We start from the raw sequence: 27351 nt of genomic DNA, 5'->3' as shown, positions 1-27351 counted from the left end.
TCATCCTTAAAAACGGAAAATTTGGACACAGAGAGAGACAAGTAAAGAGGCAAGATAATGTTAAGATACAGGGAGAATGCCATCTACAAGCAAAATAATGACTGACACTACCAGAAACTAGGAGAGAGGTCTGGAACAGATTCTCCCTCAGAACCATCAGCAGGAAACATCCCTAATGGCACCTTCATTAGGGACTTCTAGTCTCCAGAACTGTGAGACAATACATTTCTGTTGTTTAAGCCACTCAGTTTGTGGTACTTTGTTATGGCAGCCCTAGCAAACTAGTACAGACACAGAAAGATTAAATAACTTGCCTGAGGTCACACTGCCAATATATGACAGAACCAGGATTCAAACTTCAGAGCCCACTTTTTCAACCACTATAATGTCTTGACTCATTTTACATGATAAGAGAGGCCTGGAACAGCTTTTTAGTTCTTATATTTAAAAGGAAGTAATGGGATTTTTGAGGTAAGAAATGTTCCAAAACATAAAGTATATGGTAGACCTTGGCAACCTGAGACTAACTCCATGTTACAGTCAGTCTCTTTAATTCCTTATTGCATCCAAGAAACACCTCCTCTCCTCATATACCAAACTCTTATACCAATAATTCTCAAACTCATGTCCTTAGAATACTGAAGTTCCTAAAGTTAGAGAAAAGCATTTTTTCTTGAAAATTCTAACACTGTCAGTCTTTTCCAGTAACAGAAATATAATTACAGAGGGTTTTCTACATTAAAATTTTTCTTTGATAATTTTTTTTTTTTTACTAAAATGTGGCTAGCTGAAAATCAAGATAGAGAAAAACAGAGTATCGTATAACCTTTCTAAGCAACCATTACTCATTAGAAACATAAAGTTGATGTCTGACTCAGGACTTATGTAAGAGGCCTTTTCTCTGTGGGCTTCTCGAACCAACTGTAGAGTAGTTCAGCCCGCCAACAGACCTACTGAGTTACAGCCAGCTCACCAATAGCCTGAGATTACAACCAGCCCTTGTATACTCATTGCAGATGGTTACTGCTCATTACAGACTTTTCTTGTCATTTCATATTCCTCTCAAAATACCCCTGTAAGGTAGGAAGGGAAGATACTTTTAACAACATTTTACATTTTAGGAAACAGCCTCAAAGAGATTAAATGATTTGCCCAGGGTTACATACTGTCATGAGGTATGAGTCCATGGGTATTTTAGGTAATTTTTCTGTACCCTACTCACTTCCAAAGGGTAAAGGCCAGGAGAGATCGCTTAAAGTTGCATTTAGATAACAGCATTGTTTGCTAACCTCCCTTCCTGCTTATGGGGAACTCTCACTTGTGTCTCACTGAAGGGGGAGATAATAATATTTTTTAAAAGTATAGAGTATATACCATGAAGAAAAATAAAGTAAGATAGGATACAAAACACCGATGGGATATGTATCATAATTTTAAATAGGGCAACAAGAAACAGCTTATTAAATAGGTGTCATAGAAGGTGAGAGAAAGAAAGAGCCATCCGGATATCTGAGCAAAAACCTGCAAGCAGAAGGAATAGCAAATGTGAAAGTTCTGTGGCAAGAGTGGCCTGGAATGTTTAGGAATAACGAAGAGGCCAGTGTGGCTACAGTAAAGTGAAAGAGAATAGAGCAATAGGAGATTAGACTCAAGAGGTCATGAAGGACCACACTATGTCGGGCCTTGTAGGTCACTGTAAGGACTTTGACTTTTACTATGAGTGAGATGAAAAGCTACTGGAAGATTCTGAGTAGGAGCAGTTTTAATTTTAAACAAAAAGTATTCTTCTGGCTAATGTGTTGAAAATAGGTTGTATGAGCGATGGGGGTGGTTGAGAGGGACAAGGATGAAAACAAAGAGATAAGTTAGGCAATAGTCTAGCAGAGATATGGTGGCAGCTTGGTTCAGGGTGAAAATGGTGGCAAATGGTTTGATTCTAGAACAATTTTGAAGTAAAGCCAACAGGATTTGCTGATGGTTTACATATTTTTAATTTTGGTTTCCATATGTTCATTGTTCAATGAGTAATTTTAGACTATGAAGTTGTAAGGAAATGATCAATGATGGGACCAGGCTTATCAGATAAGTTGGATAGTGAACAAGAATATTAGAAAGTAGTTCTTGAGATCTCAAATCTCAAAGCTCCCCAGCAGGAAGCCAATGCTCTGAAGGATCCATTGTGTTCAGCTAATGCAGTTCTACTCCAGGATCTGAATAGAAAAGGTGAGAGTCATATAGAAGAAAGGTCCAGTTTCAACCCCTAAATTTAGCATGGATCCACATCCAGACCCAGGGCTACCTTTTTTCTTTCTTCCAAATTTCCCAAACAGAAGATGTAAGTCAAGTTATGTTTTATTTACAAAATGAAGGGTATACCAGGAATTACTGTTAACTTTATTAAGTATGATAGTAGCATTTGGTTAGGTAAGAAATTGTCCATGGTTTTTAGAAATGCGTAATGAAATATGTAGGAAGGAAACTATATGATGTCTCAGTTTTATTTAAAATATCAAAATAATAAAATGAAGAAAAAAGGAACAAATAAAGCCAAATGTGGCAAAATGTTGATAGTTGTTAAACCTGAACAATGAGCATAGAGGAGTCCATTTTACTAGTCTCTCTAATTTTGTGTATGTTTTAAATTTGTCATAATTAAAAATGAGCAAACATTATGTTTTATCAAGTTAAGTATTTCTGAGAGAATATTAAAATGAATTTAACTGGTTTTATGATCTGAGATAAAAATTAAAACTCTTCCCCAAACCATAAAAGGTATGGATTTAAGTGTCTTGACTTCCCTCAAACTCATTTTCTTAAATCTTTTTTTTTCTTTCTTTCTTTCTTTGAGATGGAATTTCACTCTTGTTGCCCAGGCTGGAGTGCAATGGCACGATCTCCTGCTCATTGCAACCTCCGCCTCCCAGGTTCAAGTGATTCTCCTGCCTCAGCCTCCCGAGTAGCTGGGATTACAGTCATGTGCCACCACGCCCGGCTAATTTTGTATTTTTAGTAGAGACGGGGTTTCTCCATGTTGGTCAGGGTGGTCTCGAACTCCCAACCTCAGGTGATCCACCCACCTCTGCCTCCCAAAGTGCTGGGATTACAGGCATGAGCCACCACGCCTGGCCTCTTAAATCTTATTATCCTATGATTATCCTATCTCCTTCATATCCTTTGCCATACAATTTTTATTTATTTACTTTCAGAGACAGGGTCTTGCTCTGTCACTCAGACTGGAGTACAGTGGCATAATCATAGCTCACTGAAGCCTCAAACTTGTGGGTTCAAGTGAGTCTCTCACCACGTATGACCTGGAAGCCCCTGCCTTTCCCAACCAAACCAATGTACATCTTTTATGTATTGATTGATGTCTTATGTCTTTCTAAAATGTATAAAGCCAAGCTACAGGCACATGTTCTTAGGATGTCCTGGGGCTGTGTCACAGGCCATGGTCACATATTTGGCTTAGGATAAATCTCTTCAAATATTTTAGAGTTTGACTCTTTTCGTCAATATTGTAAATATTGACCGACTTGTGGAGTGGCTTATGCCTGTGTGCCCACAGCTCTGCCTACAGAGTGAAAGGGAAGTACTAAGGAGAATTGCCTCCTTGGGAACTGCATGTAGCTCATGGCTTTTGTGACTGGAATAGCATTAGTAAAAGCCTGACATTGTGGAAAGACACACATGCGTGGACCTGGTTGTCTCTAACCTTACACTGCTCCTGACAGTAGGGAAGGCGTGCTGACCCAACTGGCCCAGCTCTCTGCTTTGAGCACTTGCTTTACCTCGCTGATGGTGGCCTGGGGCAACTCCTACCTACTGTGGAACCAGGTGGCCCTGAGCATGCAACCCCGCAGAGTATGTTTCCTAGGAGACGCTGGCCCATTCCAGGACACCAAGCTTTTCTTGCTCTTGGCTGATCTTGTTTTAAATACTACCCCACCCAACCCCCATGGCTCTACCCAAAAGCAGTCAAATAGAGTTTGTGGCAGTTGCCTGCCCTTATCTTCTAGGAGTGCCCACTACCACCATGTTGCGGTGGTCCCAGCCAGCCTACTGGGGGCGTGATGGGACAGGAGCATGTCCAGAGAGTAGCGCCCAGAGGCTCCTCATCCACACCACAGTATTAGCTCTCATGCCCCTCCTCACATACTGCGATTCCCACCGAGGGATGGGCTAGGGGACCTGGGCAAGTGAGGAGGGAGGGCGACTGGCCTCCACAGGGGCCTTTCTCTCCCTCCACCTGCTGGCTGACAGAAAAGTAAGGGCCCATGCAAAGCATCTAGATATAGGCTCCTTGTAAAATAGGAGATTATTTTGAAGATGTTCTACTTAAATGTGAGAGCCAAGTCACAGTAATTCGGGTCACATCAGAAGACCCTTAATTTCTTCTTAAAATAGGTCTGCCTTCTCTGGATCACTCTTACCCTCAGGCCTTCTATCTGAACTTCCTCACTGCAAACCCCAAAGTTTCTGGTTCTACTTATTGACTTTGCAATAAAAAGATATAGGCTATTTTCATCAGACATTCAACCTACATTATGCTTTGTGTTCATGACTGCTGATTATATGTCAGAAACCCCCCTCTGCACACCCTAGTAGCTTACATGTAAGTTAAGTAACAATACCACTTTAAGGAATGTAGCCACTCGTCCCTTGCTTCCTTGCCCATATCTAGTCACCAATTTCACTGGATCTTTCCTTTTCTGTTTGCTTTCAGAATGTCCCCAAAATTCATATATTGAAACTTAATCCCCATTGTGGTGGTATAGGAGGTGGGGTCTTTTGGGAAGTGATTAAATCATGAGAACTCATTCCTCTTGAATGGATTAGTGCCTCATAAAAGGCCTGGAGTTTTAAGGCTCTTTTGCCCTTCCGTCACTTCTGCTATGTGAAGCCATATAGCATTTGTCCCCCCTGGAGGTTGTGCAACAAGGCACCATCTTGAAAGCACACAGAAGCCCTCACCAAATACCAAATGGGCTGGTGCCTTGACATTGGACTTCTAGCCCTCAGAACTGTGAGAAAAAAAATTCTTTATAAATTACCCCACCACAAGTTTTTGTTGTAGTAGCACAAAGACGCCAGTTTCTTCATCTGTCCACTGCTATTTCCCAATACTGTTATTTTAAGAATCCCAGCTTCTCACCTAGTTTCTGTCTACCATCTCTCATTTCTAAACCATCCAGTCTCTTCCACCAGATTAATCTTCACCCTCAAGCCAGACTTTACCATGATCAAAAACCTCCCATAGCTGGGTGCAGTGGCTCATGCCTGCAATCCCGACAATTTGGAAGGCCGAGGCAGGTGGATCACCCGAGGTCAGGAGTTTGAGACCAGCCTGGCCAATATGGTGAAACCCCATCTCTACTAAAAATACAAAAATTAGCCAGGCATGGTGGTGCGTGCCTGTGGTCCCAGCTACTCAGGAAGCTGAGGTGGGAGAGTTGCTTGAACCTGGGAAGTGGAGGTTGCAGTGAGCTGAGATCACACCACTGCACTCCAGCCTGGGTGACAGAGCAAGGCTCTATCTAAAAAAAGAACCTCCCATAATTCCTTTATTGCTTAAAAGATGAAATCCAAATGCAACCTGATACTAAAGGCTGTGATCATATAGTTATGAAATTCCAAATCACCAATTTCTTTTCAACTTCTTTGAACCCCCTGCCATAAGCAAGCAAGTTCAACTACTTAAACAAACTGAGAACATTTTCCTACCTCTGACTTTCCTTAAACAGTTCCCTTTCTTTCTTAGATCTGCTAGGATCCAGTTTAAGAGATCCAGTACTGGAGTCGGCAGAACTGGAGTAAAATACTGGCCCTTGTGTAAGTTATTCAACATCTGTATATTTTAATTTCATCTTTCCATAATGTAGTGAATTAAATTACAGTTATGTCACTTAAGGATAGCAGTATGTTCTGAAAAGTGCATCATTAGGTAATTTTGTCCTTGTAACATCATAGAGTATACTTTCACAAACCTACATAGTATAGCCAATTACACACCTAGAATATATGGCATAGTCTATTTCTTCTAGGCTATAAACCTGTACATCATGTTACTGTACTGAATACTAGAGGCAATTGTAATACAATGATAAATATTTGTGTATCAAAATACATCTAAACATAGAAAAAGTATAGTAAAAATACAGTGTAAAACATTTTAAAATGTCACACATATATGGGGCACTTGCTGTGACTATAGCTTACAGGACTGGAAGTTGCTCTAGGTATCAGTGAGTGAGTAGTGAGTGAATATGAAGGTCTAGGACATTATAGTTCATCTAATGAAGACTACACTACTGTAGACTTTATAAACACTGTACATTAGCCTGCACTAAATTTATTTTTAAAATATTTTTTCTTCTATAATAAACTAACCTTAACTTACTATAACTTTTTTGTTTGTTTCATCATTTTTATTGGTCATATATCTAGAATTCATTACATAAATCTTTCAAAATAATGAGATATTACAAGAATAGTTTACAAGTCAGCTCTGACTGCACAAATATTTGACACAGGAGATCATTTTTACAAACACATATGCTTTTTTGTTTGTTGTGATTTTTTGTTTGTTTGTTTTTGGTTTTTTTTTGAAACGAAGTATCGCTCTCTCTCCCAGTCTGGAGTGCAGTGGCACGATCTCAGCTCACTGCAAGCTCCGCCTACCAGGTTCACGCCATTCTCCTGCCTCAGCCTCCCAAGTAGCTGGGTCTACAGGTACCTGCCACCACGCCCGGCTAATTTCTTGTATTTTTAGTGAGACGGGGTTTCACCATGTTAGCCAGGATGGTCTCCATCTCCTGACCTTGTGTTCCACCCGCCTCAGCCTCCCAAAGTGCTGGGATTACAGACCTGAGCCACGGTGCCTGGCCCTGTTTTCTTATAAGAATACTTTAAGAAAGAAAATAAGTATCTATCTTATAGCAAATTTTATGCAGTCTCTTTTTCTCATTCAATCATCCTTTCAGCATGTCCATCACATCCAATAAACCAAATTACAATCTGTTACTTCTCATTTTCAAATACTATTGAGATTCACACTGTTAAAGGATTTTTAGGGTTCCTTTTCTAATCTTTCCTGATTTGAAAAGAATCCATGTATTCAGGCTAAAAGAGGTAATTTAAACAATATTCCTCCTGAATAGAACTTCTATCGGGTTAATCATTGTTGGGTGAATTATCTTTTCACTTCCTACTTAGGCTAGGCTAGTTGGTAGTTTTACCCCTGCTGATAAAGTCCTGATATTCCTAATAGTTCCCAAACTGCAAAAAAAAAAAGAAATCCTAGAAACAAGAGTGAAATAGAAATATTAAGAAAGCTAAAACACTATTGATTAGAAAACATTTAAATTCAAGGTCTCCCCCAGGTTGAAGAAGACAGAAAAGTAATAAAGTATAAGGATGTGGCAGTAAGTTGTATAAAATGCTGAAAATCTGAAAAAGATTAATCACTCAAGCCAGTGGTGTACCATTTCCAAAATGCTAGGGGGCTAGAGGATACAGAATCTTAGACTCTGTGGCTAGGCTGAACTCAATATTTGATATTCTTCTTATGCTGTGGCTTTGAAATCGTCTAATAAATATCCATTTGCCCAGAGCAAGTAGTCTTTCAGGCCAGGGGAACTTTAGAGAATACTGACCAGGTTTACCTGAAGAGACAGGAACCACCAGGACAAACATTTGGCATTCACTCCACTCCTTCACTGTTACTGAAAAACGTCCACTTGTCAAAGTCTGTTGTTTACTTTTCAGGTAACATGAATTAAAATTAAGAAACTAGCAGTTTTCTACTACAGTGAAGCTCCTGAGTAGTCAGCTCCAATTAGTCAATATTCTTGCAAGGATGCTGTAAAAAGCAAGCCCTTGTCCAATAAGGTATTTAATAGCACTTAGGGACTATTAGATGTCCCATTTCTCTTCTCTTTCATTTCTCTTGATCTCTTCTCACCCCAGTGTAACAAATTGCTATAGGTTTTTACCAAAACACTGCAGCAGTAGGTGGAAATGAGTTATTTTGCATTATCAAAGTATTCAATCACATCATCACAGATCACATTTGCATATAACCAAGAGATGGACAAATAACATTACTGCAGTGATTTTGCAAATTCAGCATAGTCAATGTATCCATCATTGTTCTTGTCATCATCTCTCAAAACACCATCTCTTATGTTAATCAGTTCATCTTCACTCATTAGTGGTGCCTGTTCACTCCCTTTCTCCTTATGGACATGAGTAATGGCTGTGGAGAGTTCTAAGCCATCAAGCAAATCATTGCCATCATAATCGTGCATTTTGAAGTAATGGAGCTGCAGTTCTTGTGGTGACATCTCCACCTCTGGTTTGTTGATGACACTTTCTGTAAGGTACATGGATGTGTTTTGGGCAAGGAATAGGCCAAGGTGGACATCCAGGCCTGAATGACTCAGCAAGTTTGGCATGCAGGCACACCCTTCCACTTGTTATATAACCTGTTTGTGTAAGTTCATACTTGGCTCTGAGCCACTATTGTCTGTAAAAGGTTTAATTGTCCTGCTGACACTGTGTGCAGGGCTAAGCTCGGCATGGCTCTTGTGCAGGTGCTGCTGCCCAGAGAGAAAGTGAAGCTACTGCCCCTGTAAGGGAGAATGACCAACTAGCAGATGGGCAGGGGGAGCCAGGAACCAGCTCGTGCCCATAGAGAGAAAGAGTTAAGCTGCTGACCCTGAAGGCAAGGGAGAGCCAGCCCTTCAGCTGTGTGTGGGAGCCGCTGGCTCAAGCAGTTGAGACAGAGTGGACAGTGTGAGAGACCTGGTGTAAGTGAGCTACTGTGAGTAAGCTGCTGATGACAGCTATTGCTGAATAAAATCATCTTTCACCTGCCTACTTCCCCTGCCAAGTGTTCTGTTAGCTATTTGCCCAGGGACCCACTCCCTTGGACCTCAGCATGGGCTGGACCTGAATCCTAAACCTAACAATTGGTGATGAGGATGGGATGAGGTGAGTAGGTCTTCAGCCCCTGAGGGCTCCTGGGATGGCTATGTGGCTACAGCATGGGCTGTGGTACCAGGTGGCAACGTGCTGCGAGGATGGGCTTCAGTGGAAACATGGGAGGCAGTGGATGGGTCCCCCGCAAGTGTGGAGAAGGCACTGAAGCACCTGGAAGTGCACAGCACTGAGATGCAGCATGCTTTTTCTGCCAGAGTCAGATGGATGTTTGTGACTTTGCTGCAGGAAGTCCCTGCCCAGTCCTTGTGGGACACACGCAGGGAGGAAGAACTTCTGTTACAGATTCACCCAATGGTCTGCCAGAAAATAGAGCATGAGCAGCTGTTGGGCCCCAAGGGTGGGCCAGAGACCCTCTACTGTGGTGGAGTACACTTCCTATGGTGTCTGTGCTCCAAGTAAGTTGCAGGAGTTAAGCAAGTAATGTTGGTAGTTGTGTACATACTTGGTGCAAGTCATTCGGGAGAAGGATGTTGCTACACAACCTGGTCCTGCCCGAGTGTTCCAGTTCAAAGAGTACCTGCTGCAGTTGGTGGAAGTGTAAAGCCTTTTCTGTGTGATAAGAGAACTGGCCAAGGTGCCCGGCTTGGTAGGGGACACTAGACAACCAAAGGCCATATATGGACTTGGCAATCCACTGGTCCCTGAGCCTGGATAAGTTTCCAGGCAAGGCTGCAAAGACAGCTATGAAAGCTGATCAGTGAAAGCGAAACCTGTGTCTTTGCACCTTGGCATCGGCTGCTTGGCTCTCTACTTATGCACAGCGTATATCTCTTGCATGCCTGAGGACATTCTTGGGGGTGGATGTTTTGCATGACATGGCAGCTGTGCCACCTGTCATGGACTTGATGGACCCTATGACAATGGAACTGGGATGGTGCCACTGTGTGGTGGACTTGACCAATGCATTCCTCTCAATCAACATTGCTCCAGAGAGCTAGGAACAGTTTGCCTTCATGGGAGGGCGACAATGGACTTTCATAGTGTTGCTGCAGGGCTGTATGTATAGCCCCATTATATATCATTTTCTTATTAATGATGTTATGTTAACCTCTAGTTCTCTTGCAGGTTTGGAAGTGGCAACACCCCTCTTGCCTGGGATTGGGATGAGGCTGAAACAGCCCTTCTGATGACATAAGCCCTGTGGGTAGTTAACCAGGGGTGCCCATTTAAACTAGATGTGCATGTAACCACAAAAAGTGTTGGCTAGGGCCTATAGCAGTATATGGAGTGCTTGGAAGTGCCAGTAAGCTTTTAGTCCCAACTATGGAAGGGAGCTGAGCCCCAGTGTTCATTAATAAAGAAGCAGTTAGTAACCATATATGCTGCCCTTCAGGCTCACAAGAGTGTGGCTGGATGGGTTACAGTCACGTGGATGGCTTACCCAATAGCAGGATGGGTGTGTTCATGAGTAACGACCCCCCTGACTGGGACAGCACAGACATCCACTTTAGCGAAGTAGGGCACCTACTTAGAGCAGTGGAGTACAATAAGTACAAGTCCCTTAGCAGCAGAGTTGCAAGAGGTCTTGGGACCTGTAGTCCTAATGCAAGATAAGGCCATGAGGCCTGAGGTACCCCTAGACCCTGAGCCTTCATTGTTAGAAAGGGTGTTCTCCTATTCCTCATAGGACATGGTACACAGCTATGTCTAGCTGGGGTGCCACTGCTGCCTGGACTGCTGGTGCAGTCCAGCCTAGCACTGACACCATATGGTTTGAAAACAGGTGTAGATAGAGGAGCAGAGTCAGGCTTATCAATATCACTGTTTTATAGTTCCACATCTTAGCTGACTAGAAAGTCTTCCAGGAGTAGTAATATGCATGGAGCTGTCATCTCCTATGATAACAATGCCTTCTTCTGGAATACCTTCTGTAGGATCTGCCTGAGACTGTTTCACAGTTAACTTTTTTTTTAGTAAGTGGAAGTACACTCTAAAATATTAAATTGGTGCAAAAGTAATTGCGGGTTTTGCCATTGCAATTACTTTTGCACCAACCTAATAATAAAAAAAAGTATGGCAAATACACAAACCAGTGACATAGTGCTTTCCTATCAAGTATTACGTAGTGCTATTTTTTTTTGAGACCGAGTCTCACTCTGTTGCCCAGGATGCCATGCGGTGGCATGATCTCAGCTCACGGCAACCTCTGCCTCCTGGATTCAAGCGATTCTCATGCCTCAGCCTCCCAAGTAGCTGTGACTATAAGCGAGAGCCACCACACCCAGCTAATTTTTGTATTTTTAGTATAGATGGGGTTTCACCATGTTGGCCAGGCTGGTCTTGAACTCCTGACCTCAGGTGATCCACCAGCCTCGGCCTCCCAAAGTGCTGGGATTACAAGCGTGAGCCACCACACTAGGCCTTTAGTGCTATACTTTTATATGACGGCAGTGCAGTAAGTTTGTTTACACCAGTATCGCCACAAACATATAATTGTGCTATGATGTCACTAGGTAATAGGCATTTTCCAGCTCCATTATAATCTTATGTGATCACTGTCATATCTACAGTCCATCATTGACCAAAATGTCCTTGTGTGATGCATAACTATACTCAAATATATACAAAGAGCATTTCTTCTGGTACCCAGTAAATATTTCATTACTTAATACACACTACCCCCTGCTCCTGAGAACCTCACTCCATCCCAAGAACAATCTTCACATCTGCCTTTCTGGACCTTCTACTATGAACTAAATATTTATTCACCAGAGAACCTACTGTACACTAGGTGTTATGAAATATAAATTTTTTTATATCAAAGACATTGTATAATTACATGAAGACAAATGGAGGAATTCATCTTAATTCTATGTATTAGAAAAGCTTTGTTTTCCTTGATGAATAGACATATTTTTTTCCTTCTAAAACAATTTAAGCAAATAACCCTCTCATTTTGGTTGCCAGAATGCTCAGTTTGTATCCCTAACTGAATACCTGTGTAGGTTATCATAACTTGTCCTGATCTCCTAGTGCTCATTTGTATGTGTTTTTTGTTTTCTATTTTATTGTATCTTGTTTGCCATCTTGAGTCATTTTTTACACACAATGGAGTGTGTAAAATAGCTATGGCCTATTATGATAAAAGAAATACCTTCTAGCTTATTTGATTGTGATCCTAGTTTTCCATTTCTAGTAATGAAGTTAAAGGCTCTGCAGGGAATAAAATAAAAAGCTATAGGCAAATGTGAATCAATAGAATCATAACAATTAGAATTTATTGAGCATTTACTATATGTCAGGCACTGTTTTACTACTTTACATAAATGAACTCACTTATTCTTTACAATAGTCTCATGAACTGGAAAGCCAAGAGGTCAGCATCCCAGGAAATCTAAAGGAGTCAGTCTAAATAGTTATATACGTAAATTCAAGGAAAAACGAAATGGGCCAAAACACCTATGAGGTTACGTCATCATTCAAAAGACTAAAAAGATTATGCTGGTAAATTAAACTCTATGCATTTAGATTAAAACTAGAGTCCAGGCTAGCATTGTACTATGTATTATATGAGGTTTATAAAAGATTTAGGATGATTTACAACTTCAAAACAGCTTATGTAAAAAAGTACTTGTGAAAGAACCAGAAAACAGTAAAGAAGGTGTCTAACACAGGAGAATAATGCAAATCATCACTACAAAGATTTCTAAGAAGGTAGGGGACTGAAAGTGTCACAGAGTCAGGATATGAGCGTAGCATTTAGAAAAGGGTAGATAGGGTTTCTGGAATACAAAGAAGAAAGTAGGACATGTAAAAGTGCCAAGGAATGGTTTGAAAAGCAGCAAAGTGTGAGAAGAGGGTATAGTAGGGACAAAAAACAGGCCTGCCCACATGCATTATCTTTGAGAAGAGAAAGGAAGTAAATAAGTAGATCAAACTATGAAAGGCCTTTAGGTTAAAGAAGTTTCCATTTGGGGCAGAGGTCACTGGGAAACTGTAGACTATTTTTTTTAACAAAATAGTAGTTTAGTAAGGAGCTAGATAATGGTAGTTAGTCAACAGTGATCAATTTAGTAATGTAGGCACAAGGTACCAAGAACTTGGAAGCAGCAGTAGAAAGAGAGAAAGAAATCAATTATTAATCTATATTGAATAAAGTCAAGTTGATTGATTACAGATGATAGAGAGGAATCAGTGAGCAATAATTACAGGGCATTTAGTGTCTACTCAGCACTTTGTGATGTTTTGTATCAATCAATAACAAGATTTCTGGCAGGTGTGGTGGCTCATACCTGTAATGTCAGTGTTTTGGGAAGCCGAGGTGGGAGAATTGTTGGAGTTCAGGAGATGGAGGCCAGCCTTGCCAACATAGTGAGATCCTGTCTCCACAAACAAATTTTAAAATTTTGGGTGTGGTGGTACACACCTGCAACCCTAGCTACTCAGGAAGCTGTGGCAGGAGCCCAGGAGTTCAAGGCTACGGTGAGCTATGATTGTGCCATTGCACTCCAGCCTGGGCAACAGAGTAAGACCTTCTCTCAAAAATAAAACAACAAACAAACCAAGATTTCTGTCTTCAAGAAGTGTATAATCTAGTTGCACTACCTCAAGTTTTATAACTTGATGAAATGAGATTATTCTGGCCTAACCCTGGTCCCAAATCACAGAGCTAATCATTGACAATCAAAGAAATGCTGGGAGGTAGGAAAAGTGTAGATCAGCACAGAATCATGGATCCTGAAAGAAGCTCAAGCTTTAAGGTATAACAGTGGCCAAAAGTGCCAGTTCTGCAAATGTCAAGTAGAAAAAGGACTGAGAAATAGGCACTGGGTTTGTCCTTGAGAGATCAATCTTCCAAGATTGGTGAGGGTCAAAGCTACAGAATATAAGTTTCATGAAGTCTGTAAATGAAATAAAAACAAAAAAAACAAAAAAAACAGGCCAGGCGCGGTGGCTCAAGCCTGTAATCCCAGCACTTTGGGAGGCCGAGACGGGCGGATCACGAGGTCAAGAGATCGAGACCATCCTGGCTAACACGGTGAAACCCCGTCTCTACTAAAAAAAAAAAAAAAAAAAAAATACAAAAAACTAGCCGGGTGAGGTGGCGGGCGCCTGTAGTCCCAGCTACTCAGGAGGCTGAGGCAGGAGAATGGCGTGAACCCGGGAGGTGGAGCTTGCAGTGAACTGAGATCCGGCCACTGCCCTCCAGCCTGGGCCGCGACAGAGCGAGACTCCGTCTCAAAAAAAAAAAAAAAAAAAAAAAAACAGGATAGCATTTGGCAACTTTTTTCCCCAAGATCATGGAGAAACGTCTCCAAGATTTTTAGAACATTCTTGGTAAAAATGTGATAACATAACACTAGGATTAGTTAGGCACTAGTAAAAGAAATGAGTTATACTTTGAGGAAAAATGCTACTGCAAAAAAGGTAAGAGAAGGAGGAAGATGAGAAAAATCTGTCCTTGCAAGTCAAGAGAATGAATTTGCCTCAACACTATTATCCTCAGATGGTGAGAAGTTTTTGGTCCTGCTCTGAAGCCAGATCCCTCTCTTCTGGTACTAGAGCCAGCAAGTATGAAGGCACACACACAGGATTTTCTCTTCATGTGAAGGGGCTGATGTGGTTAGAAAACAGAGGATTACCTGGTGGTTCCGGGACCCACGCTTGATGGAACAGATTAGCAGAGAAACTACAAGGTGTCAGGTAGTTTTATACTCTAAAGTTGGAGCCCTTCAGAATATTAGATTGCATATGTTAGGTTTTTTGAGTCATTCTTTTGTTTTATTGCAAACTTATTTGAGAAAAGAGAAAGGGGGTTGGGAGAAAAAGTAGGAGGGAGGGAGGAAGGGAGGGGAGAGGAAAGGATACATGGATGGAAAGAATGAATGAAAGCTTAAAACGGGTATCGGTATCTAATAAAAGAAAATCAGAACAAGTATATATACACTTGAAATATATATATTTCAGTGGTGGGAGGTTAGGTATATATGTTCTTGTGCTAACATTAATAAAAGCTCAGATATTACTCTTTAGTATGAAGGTGCTGATGTCTGATGAGAGTTGAACTCTGACTGAAGGCTTTTCCACAGTCATTACATTTGTACGGCTTCTCCCCGGTATGGATTCTCTGATGAATAATAAGGGATGAGCTTCGACTGAAGCCCTTTCCACACACTCTACACTCGTGGGGCTTTTCTCCAGTGTGGATTCTCTGATGTTCTGTAAGAGATGAGCTTCGACTGAACACTTTCCCACAGTCACCGCACTCATAGGGGTTCTCCCCAGTGTGTGTTCTCTGATGTTCAATAAGCGATGAGATCCAACTGAAAGCTTTTCCACATTTACTGCATTCATAGGGATTCTCTCCAGTGTGTATTCGCTGATGCTGAATTATGGTTGAACGGTCACCGAAGGCTTTCCCACATTCATTACATTTGTAAGGCCTTTCTTGAGTATGAGTTCGCTGATGTTGACTAAGGTTAGTGCTTCGGCTAAATGCTTTTCCACATTCACTACATTCATATGGTTTTTCTCCAGTATGGATTCTCTGATGTAGACTAAGATGTGTGCTCCGGCTAAAAGCTTTTCCACATTCATTGCATTCATAAGGTTTCTCTCCAGTGTGAGTTCTTTGATGATCAGTAAGATGTGTACTTCGGCTGAAAGATTTCCCACATTTGTTGCATTCAAAAGGCTTTTCTCCACTATGAATTCTACTGTGTACAAGAAGGTCTGATTGGTAACTAAAGGCTTTTTCACATTCATTGCATTTACAAGGTTTTCTTTGTGAGAAAAGTCTTTGGTGTTTAATTAAGTCTGAATTATCTTTGGAGTTTTTCCTAGATATTGGGGATCCATCTCCCTTTGGAATTTTCTGTTGTGTGTCAAGGTTTGGGCTTAGACTAAATTCACTGGATTCAGGGCCTCCATCCCCCATGAAAATTTCTTCAAGTGTCACTGACACTTTTCTGACCACTGTGTTCTCAAAACAGGATTTCTTCTGTGCAGAACATTTTGTCTGCCTTGATAAACGGCCTTTATTTTTATAGGCTTCTTCATTTGTAGGACCCTGAGCAGTATTCCCTCTGAGGCTTTCCATTGCTGACCCTGAAAACTCTAGTTTTTTGGAAACAGTCTGATTGGTGTTGATGCTTTGGTTCAGTTCAAATCCCTCTATCTGAAAGACATTTAAAGTGTAAATGTCACCTGTATCTACTGTGGAGAGCAAAGAAAATAAACCAGCAGAGAAAAGACAACTAATTTGAATTCATGCATACTAGCAACTTTATATGAGGAGAAAACAAAAAAGGGTAGTGGAGGAGAACAAAGCCAGAAGAGATAAGAGGCAGAATTTTTGCACTAGGCATGGTGAACACAGAGACATCAAGAAATATCGAAAGAGTTATTGGGTAATATGCTAACCCAAACAAATGGAAATGAGCAGGTGTACCAGCTGATGACAGAGAGTTCGGGATTAAAAGGTAAAATGAGCTTTTGTGGTAGCTGATTAGCCATGGAAAATGAGAGCAAGGAGAAGGATGAGAAGAATCAAGACTCTCAAGCGTAGAAAAAAGAAATGGAAAAAAGAAAGATGACTTGATCAAGCCTGAATGCCACCATTTTCCTGGGATTGAAAGAGAATAAAAATTTCAGAAATAATAACTACCACACTGCTCTTCCCATTTGCCTCTCAACCCTTCTTCCAATTATTATACTTCAGGTATTCTTCTAAAGAAGTCTACAGTCCTAGACTATCAGAGATTTAGCAGAACTTAGACATTATCTAGGCCAACCCACTCATCTGACAGATAGAAAACAGATTGAGTCACTTGCCTACATGACCCAACAAATTGCAAGGGCTTGGACTAGAACTCATCTCCTCAACATCAAATTGGTGGTCTTCTTATGACACTACTTACCTAGACAGGTATTTCTGGGCACTGCCCTCCTCAGCTTCCTGAAGATCCAACATCTACTGTTATTCTTCCTCCAACTGGGTGATAAAGTCCAATTCACATGCTGGGGTTCCTGCAGATTAGAAATGTTTTAACACAAGGCTGCTGGTGCTGAAGACAGAGCTATCCAGAGCTCAATCTCAGTGTTTTTATCTTTAGAAAAGGTAGAGTGAGCTTTCACAGGGTCTATGGCAGGAGGGGCTGGAGAAAATGAGTCTCTGAAAGGGACTAAAATTAGATGCCAAAAGACGGGTTACATACACACACACAGGTTACATACAGAAACACATACACATCAGAATTACTTATGACACTTGTTACTCCAGATATCTGAACCTTGCTTTGGACCTAGCAAGTCTGATGGGGCCCAGGCATTTGTATTTTAATAAGTTCACGTGACTTGACAAGCTGAATGTCCAGAAAGAGCCTTAGAAATACAGTCTAGGTTGCTTGAACAAAGTGCTAACTTGGACTATCTTCTGCCCCCTAACAGTCTTTTCACAGCAGGTGGGTATAAAATAGAAACTCAGCTTCCCATAAGACAGGAGGCCCCTTTTCTCTACAGAGGGGTTGAAACTTCCCACAGATCTCAAGTTTCCCAGGTACTAGACAGTTAGCTTTCCCAGATGACTCTTGTTTAAAAAGCAAACACCTCACATTCATATTGCCTGGCACCAAGTAGTATGTTCATCTCCACACTGACAATGTTGTTTTCCACTTGTATTATAAGAAGTGAGAGCAACAGGGCAGCAAGGACCTCTCCTGGAACACCAACCTATCAGTGTCCAGCAGAATATCCTGGCTCCAGCGGCCTTTGTCAGGAAAATAAGAAGATCTGGGAACCTGTGCCTTTTCTTCTTGCCCATCCTTGGACTCTAAATTTCCTCATTAAAGCTTGTTTAACCCCTCCTCTTAATTAACTTGGAGCCCTTGTGTATTAAAGGAGGCAATGAACTGTGTAACAGTTCCCCAAATATTTCTGCTCACAGCATAATTTGAGATCCATGAGATTAGGGAGTTAATCTGGCTTCATAAAACTCTTTCCTTTCTCATAGACGGGGACCTCTCAGATGTGGAGGTTAGCCTTGAAGGATATGTGCCAAGAAGCCATGCATGGAGAACCTCAAGTAACATGATGATGCTGTCTGTGTTCAGCTTTGCCAAGAATATGCCTTTCAACTGAAAACAGGGAAGATAAAAAGCCCTACTACTGGGATGATGCAGGAGTCAGAATTTCTTATCGTAGAATCTTACATTAAGATCCAATTGCTGTGGGGCGCAGTGGCTCATGCCTGTAATCCCAACTCTCTGGGAGGCCGAAGCGGGCAGATCACTTGAGGTCAGGAGTTCGAGACCAGCCTAGCCAACATGGTGAAACCCCGTCTCTACAAAAATTAGTTGGGCATGGTGGTGCATGCCTGTAATCCCAGCTACTTGGGAGGCTGAGGCTGGAGAATTGCTTGGACCTGGGAGGCAGAGGTTGCAGTGAGCTGAGATCGCAGCAATGCACTCCAGCCTGGGTGACAGAGTGAGACTCTGTCTCACAAACACACACAAAAGATCCAATTGCATACTTTATGATGCCAACATTCCTAAATAGGAATTTGCCTTACTGCTACCGTGGCTGGCTTCCATTCTTGTAGCTCAGATCCTTAAGCTCCTCCATTGTTATCTGATATGGTTTAGATGTTTGTTCCCTCCAAATCTCATGCTGAAATGTGATTCCTCCCCACCCTCCCCTGAAAAAAAGAAAAAAATGTGATTCCCAATGTTGGAAGTGGGGCCTGGTGGGAGATGATGGGATCATGGAGGTAGATTCCTCCTGACTGGTTTAGCAGCATCCCCTTGGTGATAAGTGAGTTCTTGCTCAGTTAGTTCATGTGAGATTTAGTTGCTTAAAAGTTTGGGACCTCCCCTCCCTTGCAGTCTCTTGCCCCTGCTCTTACCATTTGACATGCTTGCTCCCCCTTTACCTTTCACCATAATTGGAAACTTCCTGAGGCCCTCTCCAGAAGCAGATGCTAGAGCAGTGCTTGCACAGCCTGCAGAACTGTGAGCCAATTAAATCTCTTTTCTCTATAAATTACCCAGCCTCAGGTATTTCATTTCCATAGCAATGCAAGAATGGCCTAATACATTATTTTACTGTCAGTTCACTACTACCTTTCTCTTTTATTATAGTGATCCTCAAGATAGCATCCTAGGGAGACTTTGGGGGAATTTGTGAGGGTGTTTTGGGTTGTCACAATGATTGGATAGTACTATTTGAATTTAATGGGGGCCAGGGATTATAGACATTCCTGCAGAAAAAAGAACTGTCATTTATCCTACCTGACTTTCAAAAAGTTGTTAATAGTTACCTGAAACTAAAACCTAATAACGCTTTATGCATACATACACCATTTTGCATAGCTTTAATATGTATTGGAAAATCAAGGAAATATACATTTCTTTCTTTACTTTTTTGAGACAGGGTCTCACTCTATCACCCAGGCTGGAGTGCCGTGGTACAATTACTATTCACTGCAGCCTTGACCTCCCCAGGTTCAGGTGATCCTCTGACTTCAGCCTCCTAAGTAGCAGGACTACAGGCACACACCACCATGTACGGCTAATTTTTAATTTTATTTTGTAGAGATGGGGTTTCACCATGTTGCCCAGGCTGGCATCAAACTCCTGGGCTCAATTGATCTGTCCACCTCAGCCTCCCAAAATACTGGGATTACAGGCATGAGCCACCAAGTCCAGCCAAAATATACATTTTTTTGTTTCAATGTTATTAGGAATTTTTCACCATTTCAGGGAAGTAAAGCCACTTATGGTATTAGATTCACAAATATATTCATAAATCAGGCTGCATTTGTAGTTGAATTCACAGTGGTTCTAATAGGTGTAAGCATCTATTTCATCCAGTCATTTACCTGCTGAAATACATATTACTTGATTATAAATCATTTTCCTTTTCCTTCTCCTTCATATTATAGTTAAGGTAACATATTGATACTTTTGAAATTATTTCGTAGGTAGGTAGTATTCATATGACATAAGATGAATTTTATTTCAGAATAGTAAAGGGAATGGTAGGTCTGAAGGGTACAGAAATAATTCTCTAGTGCAATGGAACTAAAATATTGACAATTACATGATAGGTGAATACTGCATCTCCCAGTAGGTAAATTACAAAGCCTCTAAAGCTACTAAAGCAAAAGTTCTTGTCCCCAACAGAAGTCTCTGAAGATTTGAGAACACCCATACTGCCATAAGGTAATATGAGAACTAATGGGAATGTTGTACTTAGTGGAATATTACTACATTATTAAATATCATATCCCATTCTGGAGAAGAGAGATTATTAGGAAATATTTAGTTTTTGGAGGCAATATGAAAGCAGGGAGATCCAAAATTTGAAGATTTGTGCAAACTGTCTCACTAGAAGAACCCTGAAATATAGGATATCTAAAAGTAGGCCGAATATCCTGACAAGAGAAAGAACTATGACAGAGTTCTTGGATATGGCCAATTTGATGTTCACTCTCATGCTTATTAATATTTTAATTATTGTCAAACTGTGCCAATTTGATATGAGACTATCTATAATCAACTAATGTGTTTATACTATGTATTAGGCTGTTCTTGCATTGCTATAAAGAAATACCTGAGGCTGGGTAATTTATAAAGGAAAGAGGTTTAATTGGCTCATGGTTCTGCAGGCTGTAAAAGCATGGTGTTGGCATCTTCTCAGCTTCTGGTGAGCCTTCAGGGAGCTTTTACTCATGACAGAAGGTGAAAGGGGAGCAGGCATATCACATGGTGAAAGCAGGAGCAAGGCAGGAGGGAGGGGCCACACACTTTTACACACCAGATCTCACGAGAACTCACTCATTATTGCAAGGACAGCACCAAGCCATGAGGGATCTACCTCCACGATCCAATCACCTCCCATAAAGCTTCACCTCCAACACTGGGGATTACAATTCAACATGAGATTTGATGGGGATATATATTCAAACCATATCATTCTGCTCTTGGCCCCCAAGTCTCATGTCCTCACATTGCAAAACATAATCAGTATTTTTAGGAGACTGCTCAACAGTACCCGAAAGTCTTAAGTCATTCTGGCATTAACTCAAAAGTCCCAAGTCCAAGTCCAAAGTCTCATCTGGAGATGAATTTCTTCCAGCTATGAACCTGTACATCACAATTTATTTACTTCCAAGATACAATGGAGGTGCAGGCACTGGGTAAACACTCCCATTGTAAAAGGGAGAAATCAGCCAAAAGAAAGGGGCTACAGGCTCCATTCAAGCTCGAAATGCAGCAAGGCAGTCATTAAATCTTCAAGCTCCAAAATAATCTCCTATATGTCCCACATGCAGGGCACAATGGTGCAAGGGGTGGGTTCCCAAGGCCTTGGGCAGTTCCACTTCTGTGGTTTTGCAGAATTCAGCCCCACTTTGCTCTCTCAGGTTGTTGAGTGCCTGTGGCTTTTCCAAGCACAGGGTCTAAGCACAGGATCTACCATTCTGGGGTCTAGATGGTGGCTCCCTTCCCACAGCTCCACTAGGCAGTGCAGTGGGGGCCCTGTGTGGGGCCTCCAACCCCACATTTCCCCTCTGGACTGCCCTAGTAGAGGTTCTCTAAAGGGGCTCTGCCCCTTACAGCAGGCTTCTGCCTGGACACCCAGGCCTTTTCATACATCCACTTAAATCTAGGCAGAGGCTGCCAAGCTTCCTTTACTCTTGCACTGTGCACATCCACAGACTTAACACCACATGGAGGCCACCAAGGCTTACAGCTTCTACCCTCCAGAGCAGCAGCCTGAGCTGTACCTGGGCCCATTGGAACCATGGCTGGAGCCCAAGCAACCAGGATTTAGGAGCAGCCTCCTGGAGTGGTGCAGGGCAGTGGGACCCAGGATCTGACCCTGAAATCCTTAAGTCCTCCTGGGTCTCTGAGCCTGTCATGGGAGGCATCGCCTCTTAGATCTCTGAAATGCCTTTCAGGCCTTTTTCCCGTTTTCTTGACTATTAGCACCTGGCTCCTTTTTAGTTTGCAAATCTCTCTAGTAATGGGTTGCTCCATGGCCTGCTTGAATTTCTCTCCTGAAAAAGCTTTTTTTAATCTTTTTTCTCTGCAAATTTTCCAAACTTTTATGCTCTGCCTTCCCTTTAAATATAACTTCCAACTTTAAGTCATTTCTTTCCTTCTACATCTGAGGACAGACTGTTAGAAAGAGCCAGGCTACATCTTCCTTTGCTGCTTAAAAATTTCTTCTGACAGATACCCTAAATCAACACTCTGAAGTGCAAACTTCCACAGATCTCTAGGGCAGGGGCACAAGGCAGCCAAGTTCTTTGCTAAGGCATAACACATATGACCTTTGCTTTAGTTCCCAATAAGTTCCTCATTGCCATCTGGACCTTGTCAGCCTGGACTTCACTGTCCATATCACTATCAGCATTTTTGTCACAAACATTTAACCAGTCTCTAAGAAATTCCAAACTTTCCCTCATCTTCCCATCTTCTGAGCCCTCCAAACTCTTCCATCCTCTGCCTGTTACCCAGTTCCAAAGTTCCTTTCACATTTTTAAGTAACTTTATAGCCAAGCATGTGCCTCAGTACCAATTTGCTGTATTAGGCCATTCTTGCATTGCTATAAGGAAATACTTGAGGCTGGGTAATTTATAAAGAAAATAGGTTTAATTGGCTCACAGTTCTTCAGGCTGTACAACCATGGTGCTGGCATCTGCTCAGCTTCTGGGGAGACCTCAGGGAGCTTTTACTCATGGTGGAAGGCAAAGGGGCATCAGGCACATCACATGGCAAAAGCAGGAGAAAAGAGAGGTGGAGAGGTACCACACACTTTTTTTTTTTTTGAAACGGAGTATTGCTCTGCCACCCAGGCTGGAGTGCAGTGGCCGGATCTCAGCTCACTGCAAGCTCCGCCTCCCGGGTTTTTTACGCCATTCTCCTGCCTCAGCCTCCCCAGTAGCTGGGACTACAGGCGCCTGCCTCGTCGCCCGGCTAGTTTTTTGTATTTTTAAGTAGAGACAGGGTTTCACCGTATTAGCCAGGATTGTCTCGATCTCCTGACCTCGTGATCCGCCTGTCTCGGCCTCCCAAAGTGCTGGGATTACAGGCTTGAGCCACCGCGCCCGGCCGGTACCACACACTTTTACACAACCAGATCTCATGAGAACTTATGCATTATCGCAAGAACAGCACCAAGCCCTGAGGTATCCACCTGTAAGATCCAATCACCTCCTGTCAGGTCCCATCTCCAACATTTGGGATTACAATTCAACTTGAGACTTGGTGGAGACACGAATCCAAGCCATATCATACTGTATAGTGCAAGATTCTCAAAGTGTAGTTGGTTTTTTCATTTCAAATAAGCTCATTATATATACAACTGTATTATGCATTAGATGTGTTAGTGTATGTGACACATATGATAGACAGATACAAACTCCACTAGGGAAACTTTCTACCTAGAAAAAATAAAGAAAGAACTTGTGAAAGGAATCCAGAAATGGCCTTTCTTTGGGCCTGTCTATTCTAAAAATTTTATGAATACTGACTCATTTATTCTTCACAATAACTCTGTGAGAGGGGAATTATTATTCCCGCAATACAAATAAATAGTGTAAGTACAGAGAAGTCAAGTAATTTGGCACAAGGCCAAGTAATAAATCCTAGATTCAAACTCATTATACCATACAGTATGTGTTGCTTCTCAACAGACAGGGAAAGAATGCCCGAGTCACACTTTCTGTTTAGCGGCCTGTAAATGGCCAAGAAACTAAACTCCACTGATGTCAGAAGGATATCAGCATGACCTTGACTTCAGAGTGGCGTAGGAGTATAGAGAGTGATGACCTCCCAGAGCCAGTCCCTGAAACGCTGCAGTAAATCTCAGCCACACTAACAGCCCTATCTGTGTAACCTATGGAGTAAAGTCTCTGGCCTTGGCCGGGCATGGTGGCTTATGCCTGTAATCCCAGCATTTTGGGAGGCTGTGGTGGGCAGATCACCTGAGGTCAGGAGTTTGAGACCAGCCCAACATGGTGAAACCCAGTCTCTACTACAAATATAAAAATTAGCCAGTCGTGGTGGCACGCACCTGTAGTGCCAGCTACTCAGGAGGCTGAGGCAAGAGAATCGCTTGAACCCAGGAGGTAGAGGCTGCAGTGAGCCAAGACTGTACCACTGCACTCCAGCCTGGTTGACAGAGCAAGACTCCATCATCTCAAAAAAAAAAAAAAAAAAAAGTCTCTGGCCTCCACTGAAGTGCAAGTGGCATCCTCAGCACAATTCAGGGAAACATCAGATAGAGGCCCAGAGCTATAGGCACTGACTAGGTAAGCTGGATTTTGGTTATAGCTCCATTGGTAGCTATATAGAAAACAGGGAAAAATAAACAATCTGGTTTTGTGTCTCCTCACCTGAAAAATGAAGATGCTGGACTTGATTTGTCCAAAGCTATCTGATACCCAGTAGTTTAACTTTAGATCCCAAATTTTGAGGCACATAGCCATCTGCCTAGACTAAGGGGAGAGAACTACAATGAATCTACTCTTTTTCAAATCCTCAGAGACATGTAAGATCTCAAGGTCCATATTTCAGATGAAACCATTCAAGAAATAGGCCAAAAAAAGCCTGTGTTCATTAATTAATCTAATGATGAATTAGAGTGAGGGAGTGTTGAAGATATTAAGAACAGTCAACAGCCAAATAAAGAATAGTCCCCTTGGGCCGGGCGCGGTGGCTCAAGCCTGTAATCCCAGCACTTTGGGAGGCCGAGACGGGCTGATCACGAGGTCAGGAGATCGAGACCATCCTGGCTAATACGGTGAAACCCTGTCTCTACTTAAAAATACAAAAAAAAACTAGCTGGGCGACGAGGCGGGCGCCTGTAGTCCCACCTACTCGGGAGGCTGAGGCAGGAGAATGGCGTAAACCCGGGAGGCGGAGCTTGCAGTGAGCTGAGATCCGGCCACTGCACTCCAGCCTGGGTGGCAGAGCGAGACTCCGTCTCAAAAAAAAAAAAAAAAAAAAAAAAAATTGTCCCCTTGGCAAAATTTGGCAGACTCATCTAAGAAGGGATGAATGTGTCTCTGCTTGCCAAGATGGAACACACTTTCAGAAAAGAGAGAAGAATACTTAATTCATGTGGAATATGGATCTTATGGAGAGGTAGACAGTTGCCTTTCCATCATCTGCCTCCACTTGGTTTTATTTTTAATGAAAGGCAGAAATGGGCAAAGGTCATAGTCTAAGGCATCCAGAACCTCTGTCTAGTAATGTCCACATCTAGCCCTGTTGAATGCAACCCTAAGGATTAGAAGTAAAATGATTGGGAGGCCGAGGCGGGTGGACCACCTGAGGTCAGGAGTTCAAGACCAGCCTGGCCAATATGGTAAAACCCCATCTCAACTAAAAATACAAAAAAATTAGCTGTGTGTGGTAGCAGGCCCTGTAATCCCAGCTACTTTGGGAGGCTGAGGCAGGAAAATCGCTTGAACCCAGGAGGTGGAGGTTGTAGTGAGCCAAGATAGTACCACGGCACTCCAGCCTAAGCGACAAGAGTGAAACTCTGTCTCAAAAAAAAAAAAAAAAGTAAAATGAATGCCCAAAGTAATCCTATCTCCTCTCAGATATAAAGAAAATGACAATGGACACTTATGTCTGGGTTTCATCTTTTATGATAAAAGACAGATCTGAACCAAATCCAAACTTTCTCTAAACTCTTTAGGTGATCCAACATCTTTGACATTCTCTTCATATGGGGTATGAGTTCAAAGACACTATGGCACTAGTCTCCTTACTTCTTCCTGAGGGTCAAAATAGAAGACAGATGACACTGCTTACAGCTGCGCTTCCTTGGTCAAGTCACCTTTCTGAAAACTCTTGCCCCACATTATAAAACACCATTACTAGCATGGGCTTGTCTTTTCTCACAAAGCTTTTGTGAATACTGCAAGTTAAACTATGGCAAAACATTTACAATAAAGAATGATATATAGTATAAGGGAGATGATGCTATTGCTGTGCTCATCTCACATCAATGAATTTGAAAACTGTGATGGTATATATTTAAGGAAAGATGCTGTCAGAGGATTTATGAGGCTCCCTTCAGCAGCTGCTGCCCTAGAGCATGGAGAGACGCATTCTTTTTCCTGGCTTTGGAGGATGTATATAAGATGGGAAAGGGAAGACTAGTGGATGTGACAAAAGTTTCAGGGATAGCCCCCAAACATATTTCAGAGAGGCCAGGAGGTTAGGGCCTGTCTCCACAATGTTAGGCCTTTTTCCAGAGTCCATTCAAGGGATTCCTCCCTCTTGATGTGGAAAGTTGCCGCTCCTTTTATCCTTTCTTCTTCATACTTTTATTATTTGAGTCATCTTACTGCTCTTTGGATACTGTATTCCCACAAAATCATTATTCTCTTAAGTGGTCACAACATGCTGCAGCCCTAGCCAACCTGGTGGTTTGCTATTCCTTTATGTGACTCTAACTTTCTAGCACTAACAGCGCTGGCCACCACTGTTACCCTAATTATCTAAAATTGTTTTGACATTGCCAGTCTGTCCTATAATCAATTCCTGATCCAGGGATAATTCTCCTTTATTTTCTACCCCCTTCAGAAGGAAGAAGGTTTTGAAGAGTCTGGAATAGGGCTTCTCCGGGTGCTTCGTTTTGTGGCACTAGGTTGATTGCTTCCTGGAGCCTTTGCCAATCCACAAAGCAATCAGCAGAAGTGCCTAGGCAGCCTCAGTTTAACCACAGAATAGAGAAAATCTTGTCCTACCAAAGGTGATCTTCAGGTAACAATGTTCACAGAAATTGGTTCAAAGCACAAACTCACACATAAAGCACAAATTCACACACAAAGATCCACAGTAACTGTCAATACACCTACAACAAATAATTAACAACTACTTTATTCAAGTACCAACCTTCATCACCAGAACCAAAAACTAAGGACTGGCACTCACTAGCCTCTGTAACTTAAGCAAGTAATTTTTTTTTTTTTTTTTTTTTTTTTTTTTGGTGCAGGGGAACGGAGTTTCACTCTTGTTGCCCAGGCTGGAGTGCAATGTAGTGGTCTCGGCTCACTCCAACCTCCGCCTCCTGGGTACAAGTGATTCTCCTGCCTCAGCCTCCCGAGTAGCAGGGATTACAGGCGCGCGCCACCACTCCCACCCAATTTTTGTATTTTTAGTAGAGAAGGGGTTTCACCATATTGCCCAGGCTGGTCTCGAACTCCTGACCTCAGATAACTCGCCTGCCTTGGCCTCCCAAAGTGCTGGGATTACAGGCGTGAGCCACTGCCCCCCGCCGAGCAAATACTTCATCTCTCTGTGCCTCGATTTCCTTATCTGTAACATGGGGATAATAATAGTACACTATTTCATAGGGTTGATGCGAGGATTAAATGAATTAATGCAGGT

The 27351-nt window shown here is 42.1% G+C and overlaps 2 protein-coding genes and 1 long non-coding RNA gene across 4 annotated transcripts in view; 1 reads left to right on the top strand and 2 right to left on the bottom strand.

Annotated features, from left to right (window-relative positions):
• Positions 1-18198, top strand: part of LOC117086872 — a 24404-nt gene extending 6206 nt beyond the window's left edge. Inside the window, exons 2-3 of the long non-coding RNA XR_004438603.1 lie at positions 5759-5829; positions 17951-18198. This is a non-coding gene — a long non-coding RNA (uncharacterized LOC117086872). The remainder of the gene's footprint in view (positions 1-5758; positions 5830-17950) is intronic.
• Positions 7866-10914, bottom strand: LOC117086863 (multiple coagulation factor deficiency protein 2 homolog). Its single transcript, XM_033216474.1, has one exon. The coding sequence runs from the start codon at positions 8451-8453 to the stop codon at positions 8100-8102; it is 354 nt and encodes a 117-aa protein (XP_033072365.1). The 5' UTR covers positions 8454-10914; the 3' UTR covers positions 7866-8099.
• ZNF391 (zinc finger protein 391) overlaps positions 14185-27351 on the bottom strand; it is a 27831-nt gene continuing 14664 nt past the window's right edge. For both annotated transcript variants that reach the window (XM_033216461.1, XM_033216460.1), the window contains exons 2-3: positions 16860-16968; positions 14185-16117 (exon numbers count right to left, since the gene is read on the bottom strand). In XM_033216461.1, the coding sequence (XP_033072352.1) occupies positions 14963-16039 (1077 nt within the window). In that variant the 5' untranslated portion in view covers positions 16040-16117; positions 16860-16968 and the 3' untranslated portion in view covers positions 14185-14962. The remainder of the gene's footprint in view (positions 16118-16859; positions 16969-27351) is intronic.

Source organism: Trachypithecus francoisi, unplaced genomic scaffold (assembly GCF_009764315.1).
Source record: "Trachypithecus francoisi isolate TF-2019V2 unplaced genomic scaffold, Tfra_2.0 Lachesis_group10, whole genome shotgun sequence".
NCBI lineage: Eukaryota > Metazoa > Chordata > Mammalia > Primates > Cercopithecidae > Trachypithecus > Trachypithecus francoisi.
Note: the sequence above shows the minus strand (reverse complement) of the source record. Positions and strands in the feature narration are given on the sequence as shown.